Genomic DNA, 6,998 nt, shown 5'->3' with positions numbered 1-6,998 from the left:
TAGATTAGTCCGCAGATTTCTTTCTTGTCTGGTTTGTCCTTAGGGTGAACTAGCAGTTGTCTTAGAGTTTTATGTGGCTTAAAGGATTCGCTGATGTTGTGTTTAAGAACTGCCCGCTTTAACTGTTCAGAGGTACCTTGAACATATGGAAGGACGGCGTTTCCCTTAGACTTGGCTTGCCCTGGTACTCTCTTGCTCTCCGTAACGGACTTAGGTTTGCTGGCCTGTTCCCTTCCTTTTTTCAGTGCCCATTCCGGATAGTGGCACTTCTTCAAGTCCTGGCTGACACTAAAAATCACTATCTACAGAAAACCGACACATACAGACCAATATCTAGATTTCAACTCCCACCATCCGAATGAACACAAACTGTCATTGGTTAGAACTCTTTTTGGCAGAGCTAAATCAATAATTTCAGAAGAACAGGATCTGAATAATGAAATGCAGCATGTCAGCCAGGTGTTGGATTTTCATGGAAACCACACAGTCAAACTTTCATCGAACAAAATGACGGCATTAATGTGACGAAATGACGTCATTATACCAGCGAAATTCTCCAGTTAAACTCTTTTTCAATGTAAATAAACGGTGAAAAAGCATAAAATAAAATTTTTGTTGGATTCGGTGGAATGTCGATTTTAATTCACCCGTGATCATAGAAAACAAATAAATATATATAATAGTTATGATAATCTAAAAAAAGAAAAAGGAGTTCACCTGTGAACATAACAATTTGGTTTATTTTCAATGCTGTTATTTCACTGCAGAAATGTCATAGTTTATCATTAGGTATAAAAGAAATTGTGTTCTACCACAGAAGGGTCGAGCCCTTGTGAGGTAGGTACAGAAGAGTATTTACTGCGCAAGGAAAGATATATCGATATACAATATACGTGTATACAAGGTTTATTGCAAGCATCAGTAACTTGATATTTTTAACATAGCAAATTTAAGTAGCTTGATATTTATTATGTAGTAAGTATCAGTCATTTGACGTTAAATTATTGTTTTGAACGAAAAGATTTTCGGTATCTAGATATCAATTTAAAGAAAGGAGAGTTCATAAATCTCTAGAAGACAATAGATTGTCAAAGATAGAACTAAGCAGGCGTGTTTAACCAATACCAATACATTCTCATGTTAAGTCGGTTAAAATTTGGTATTCAGAACGAGGAAGTTAAGATGCATCACAATTAAAATCATTAGGTATGAATGCTTATTTGAGTGTTATATTAAAATCATACAGTAAATAATTTGACAGTTGTTAGTTTTACCCACACGTACTTAACATACCATAAACCTGAGATTGTGCAAATGTTTGTACCAGGTCTATGCAATGTAAAATGCTTATGTTATCACAATGACGGCGGCTTATAATCAAAACATGCGTCCTGATAATTATTTTGACAAGCCAGTTAATTACAATACATGCTTCACTTTTTATCAATGGTTATCACTTGACACAATAAAAATACTAAACTAACTGTGCATTGTGTATTTTATAAATGTAAGAACTATCAATTCAATGATTAACATAGGTGTATGTCTTAAAAAACAGACTTATGTCGGTTGCAAAACAGCAGTCATATAGTCTTAAATAGCTTAAGTAACAGTCACCATCTTCTGTATGGTTTACTTGTTTCAAAGTAAAACTCTCGTGTCCTTTGATTAAAATGATGTTATGTTGGTAACTTTATGTTTAGTTAGATACAGATAAAGAATTCGATGTACATTAAGATGGCTTGTGATAGTTAAGTTATAGTCATACATTATAGTCATTATATGCTGCGTATGTAGCACTACGTACAAGTAACAGTAATTTCGATCACAATTTCACTGACAGATGGGGCGATCTTAGTCAACGATCGGTACGTCAACGATGGAGTCCTGAAACAGATGCAAATTAAAGGAGAACAGCAAAATAAATAAATGCAAACATAAAAATAACAAACTAAATACATATAAGAGTCGAATAAGGGCTGCACTTTTAAACTTTCTTCTATATTTGTTTTATATGTCAGTACGCGCTGTTTTACACTTTACCTGGGACGTTTCGAATTGTAACGATATCTTAATTAACATTAACATTGTGTTTGAAATATAAGGTTTACGATTACCCATTGAAGTGGTTGGCTGTTAATCCAGTCACTGAACGTCGACTGGAAATACTGTTTGGCATAGCTCGTAATGGAATTCTTGATGTCTGTGCCATCGCCCACCATCGTAATTGACGTTCTTATGATGTACCAGTACAGTGCCACCTTCAATTAAACACCATATCGTGAGCAATGTGCATTTATGTGTATAAATGCATATATTGGTGTTGTTTTTAAAGCGATTTCATCTCAATGTTATTACCATTACAATGTAGTATAAAACTACACAAACAGGATAAATAATACTTATCAGATTGTAGCCTTAAAATTCTAAGAGTAATATGTTAAATTTGATATTTGACAAATGACATAGAGTCTTGAGTGTTTCGTCTTGTGATAATAGAAATGGTTTATAAATTGCCTGCTGAATAAGTATCTTTCCAATCTGACAAGCTGTAATATGACCGATTTGGCGTTTGACCTATAAACGTTACACTGAGTTTTGAGCTATAAAAACGAGATATTGCGTGCACATACGCGGCAAAACTACAAAAATTTGAGGCCGATTTACTACTGCACTATGAAAAAAATTGTCTTAAAAATATCAGTAAACCTGATCCCATCCGATGGTTTTGGCAGCTTCTCTAGGCAACGCTTCCATAAATTGCTCGAATGTAGTCGATGAAACGATCTTTGTGGTTACATCACGCACATTTTGCGACGGATCTGAAAAGTTCGAAATGTTCACGTTTGAAAAAGTCACCAGTTGTATAATACGGTGAGGACAGACACAATTTTAAAAAAGTTTGCAAAACCTGTTTATCGCTAGATATGTTATATAACTCAGAAAGAAAATGATGTTTGCTATGAAACCAGGATCGCTCAGTTCTTTAACAGCCATCGAGCGTAAAGTCGTTAACTTTTAAATCATGTTATTAAAATAATAAAAAGTAATATCTCAACTCGTATTTTAATTGCAAACAATAGGTTTGCTAATTGTGCTATAGGCAAGTTTCTTATAATATATGTTTACTGATGTGTGCAACTATATTATTAAACGTAAGTAAATTGCTTTGAATGTTCGTCAATACTTACCGACACGATTATTCAAAGCGTCGGCAATCAACCTTAATCTTGCCCCGCCCTCTTTAGGATAATGACACACACCTTGAACGATTGATTTTATAAACTGATTTCGATTCCGTTACATGTAGAATAAATCTCCATATACTATGCGATTGATTGTCTCATATCACCACTTTAACAAGAACACAAACTTTGGTATATCTTCACTTATCTCATACCTGTAGTTCATCGCTATGAATTTCAAACAGGTAATATCTTCAATACCATTCACTTAATTTCGTTACATAACACCGGAACAGACACAATAGTCATCCAAATGATTCAGGTTTAATGTAAACATACCAAAAAGCATTAATTTTTAAATAAAATTGTTTATACAGTTTATTGCGATCATATTTTCACAAAAGTATAAAGACAGTGGTTGCATGTGTCCAGAATATTGTTTGAAAAATGCATTACAAATAACAGGCGTATTGCGATCATAATATAATTCACAACAATTCTACTGATTAAGCTTCGTGAAAACATCAATATTAATACGGCCATTTTTAACACGGAAATGTATGCCTAATAAAATTAAATTAATAAGCTTTTTTAGGAGTTCCCCGAATACGTACCGTTTGCGTGAGATTGGTGTTTCATCTCTTCACCTGTGTATGTAATAAAATCATTTGGAGGTTAGTTGCTGTACCATCGCGACAGATCGCTAGATGTAAATACAGTTTAATAGACAAAATGGATTGCGTTTTTATTTTTCCAGATTAAAAATATGTACCTATTCCGTCGACTTCGTCAAACGAGCCATCACCTGTTAATATAACATTATGATTTAGGCGATTATTGGGAGATCATTCGCAAGACTGTGCTTCATGACTCACGTTTTGGAAATCTAAATTTATTTCCAGATTTAACATGTGTACCTTTTCAGTAGAGTGGGTACTTTTAAATAAATAAAAGTATTTTTAATGTTACATGTCAATTACATAAGTTTAGCGCGTTAGTTTCCAGATTCAAAATGTGTACCTATAGCGTCGGCTTCATCTTCGTCATCCTCATCTTCTATTTCCCAATACGATTCGATAATTTGTGCGAAAATGTCAGTGGTTGCATCATGCGCACAGCTTTTGTAGACAGAAGCCGTGTTTTCAGACGGCGTCGCATCACATTGACCCTCCTCTGCTAGCGCCGATGGAGCGTCAGAATTAATTATCAGAAGTCAAATTAATAAGATGAAATAGAATTGTCATGGAATGTAAACTATTTTGAAGTTTGCATTTAATAATGTGGGTCTAACGGCGGCGGGATTTCGTTTGAAAAAAATCTATTGGATATTAACACGGGTCAAAACCTGGTTTCGACAACTAAGCAAACAAGAAATACTGACAAGGTCAATATCCTAGCAGTGGTTACATCCCGTATTTCCATCGGGGTAATCTCGAAACAACTCATGTATTTGGGGGATGTAAAATATATGAATTTACTAAAATGCTGCAGTGGGATTATGAGTGCATGTGATATACGTATATGTATAGCTGCATACAAAATTTCTAGGTTGCAAAAGCGGTTATTGTTGCAAGGCAGCAGAGGCAAATTTTACATAGACTTATGATCTTAATAAGTTCATTGTTTGCATCAAATCGACTTACCGTAATTAATTAGTGCCAAACCAAGTTAATTTGTGGAGAGGACTAGCTTGAGTTTTCGATCATTTATGTTACATTCGAACATTTAAATATTCGTTCAAATATCCTATTTAAAACATGTATTTTTTTATATGGGAGACAGTACAACAACACGTAATTTTACACACAAAAAATGTCACACAATTTTAAGTTGAGGTGTACAGTATAAATTGTCTACTAATGTTTTTATGTTGATGTATTTATCATGCCGTCCAAGCGTAGAAACATTACATATCGATGTTAATCAAGCTGTTACTGAACTGTAGATGGCGTGTATGTAGAAATATTTTAACCGCAACCGGTAGTAAAATCATATGTGTAAAGCCCATAAAAATTACCTTAAAATAGATTTTAAGTGATTTTAAATTTAATTCAGTGGCTTATAAAACTGTATCTGTCCCTAGGTGTACAAAAACGACACTTCAAGCCCCTTAAGATGAATACACTTGATTGTATATTTATAACATTTCACACTAGAAGTTCGTAAATTTGAAACTTACGTTTAAGGGATCCAGGACAACATGTGTAAGAACTTTGCTCTGACGGGTCAAACGGAAAATAGCCCGAAGCCTGCTGATTACTTGCTGACCTTTGCATTTCTGTTTTAAAAAAACATGTATAAATGTTATAGGTTTACTAATCAATCTTCAGGACGTGACCACTAGTGGAAAAAAAGCTTGTTTTAAGCAAGTGAAATGATATTACTATGTATAATGAGAATAGCTTTGGGACCCAAGTAATCTGTGTGTATAAACAAATTTATATTGTTGTATTCATTTGTTTCTTACAATATAAACATATTGACAAAACAATCGAGGTCACAATACATAGGATAAAAATTAGGTAGGACAAATAATCCTGTATATAAATGCGAAAGAAACGGCAACTAATGTTTACTTACCTCTAACGCTCGTTTGTATGTTCCTTTTAAAACTCGATTATCAAATTTTGTCGTGTATGATTTAAGACTGCACTGGTTTACGAAAGTGTACAGAGATATGTTATGTTGTGTATTACAATTATGTGATTTTTTCCGGTTGATTTCAATCCTATAGCGTTATGTTGAAGTACATTATTACAAACGAAGTGTATGGTAGCGCGTTCGTAAGATAAGTTCATTTGTTCAAGGCAATCGTTCATTTTGTATGTAGTTCGATCCCGATTAAGAAATCATGGTATAACTATCTCTCATGTAGTAAAATGAAGCTCCAATCGTAAACGGTGACACATTTTAATTTAAAAATAATTTGTTTACGATTGTTTTGAAAAAACCTTTGTCATGAAAGAAAAGGCTGAATGTTAAAATATATTACATATATCAACATATATATTACATGGGTATTTATCTATGAGTCCTTGCATGTTTGATCAGCAAACAAGACATACATAACATGTAAGACGAGCAATCGGAAAAAAATATTTCTGTTTAATCATATCATTGGCAACACGTATCATGAAGCATATGATGACACTCACACTACTCAAATAAAACCAGATATACTGTCCATGAATCATCGGTAGATATCACGTAAGAACTACCATTGGCATTCATTGTTACTTAATCCTTTGCTATCATCACCTGCATTGTACTTCATTATTGGTATGCAATTAAAAAGCATTTCAAACCTAGTTTCGATTTATTTGACATATGCTTTTGTAGAACGGTTGACACTATACTCGCCAGTCAAATCCTTCCACAAAAGGAAGGATTGGTAACTTTCTTTTCTATTTTGTGTCTGCACGGTTTGGTAAGTGGAAACATCTTCTTTACGCATATGGTAAGGTGGATACTGCCATGAACTTATTTAACCCATTGATGCCTAGTGGACTTTCCCATCCTTGTAAATTGGATCAATTTATTTCCAAAATTAGGGTTGTCTAGTATATTTATTTCTTTATTTAGAATATTTCTTACACAAATTCATTTAAGCAAACAGCGCAGACCCAGATGAGACGCCGCATCATGTGGCGTCTCATCTGGGTCTACGCTGTTTGCCAAGGCTTTTTTTCTAGACGCTAGGCATAAATGGTTTAAAAACATATTTTACTTCAAGATAAAAATGAGCAAAGAAACAGCATCATTCAATTTTGCAACACCGGAATTTATGAAGTCGCATAACATAGTGCTGCACGT

At 34.0% G+C, this 6,998-nt stretch overlaps 1 protein-coding gene across 4 annotated transcripts; it reads right to left on the bottom strand.

The window, feature by feature from the left end:
- Positions 1-720: 720 nt before the first annotated feature.
- On the bottom strand, positions 721-6,031 carry LOC127850189 (uncharacterized). Of its 4 annotated transcripts, none has more exons than XM_052383019.1 (9): positions 5,766-6,017; positions 5,365-5,463; positions 4,206-4,379; positions 3,958-3,990; positions 3,800-3,832; positions 3,192-3,263; positions 2,710-2,822; positions 2,118-2,261; positions 721-1,887 (listed from the first exon to the last, which is right to left on the bottom strand). In XM_052383019.1, the coding sequence occupies exons 2-9, from the start codon at positions 5,459-5,461 to the stop codon at positions 1,855-1,857; spliced, it is 699 nt and encodes a 232-aa protein (XP_052238979.1). In that variant the 5' UTR covers positions 5,462-5,463; positions 5,766-6,017; the 3' UTR covers positions 721-1,854. The 4 variants fall into 4 exon arrangements, with proteins under 4 accessions (XP_052238979.1, XP_052238980.1, XP_052238981.1 ...); XM_052383020.1 differs by having other exon boundaries at positions 4,206-4,361; positions 5,766-6,009; XM_052383021.1 differs by having other exon boundaries at positions 4,206-4,358; positions 5,766-5,997.
- Positions 6,032-6,998: the final 967 nt, after the last annotated feature.

This window comes from Dreissena polymorpha, chromosome 11, assembly GCF_020536995.1.
Source record: "Dreissena polymorpha isolate Duluth1 chromosome 11, UMN_Dpol_1.0, whole genome shotgun sequence".
Taxonomy (NCBI): Eukaryota; Metazoa; Mollusca; class Bivalvia; order Myida; family Dreissenidae; genus Dreissena; species Dreissena polymorpha.
Note: the sequence above shows the minus strand (reverse complement) of the source record. Positions and strands in the feature narration are given on the sequence as shown.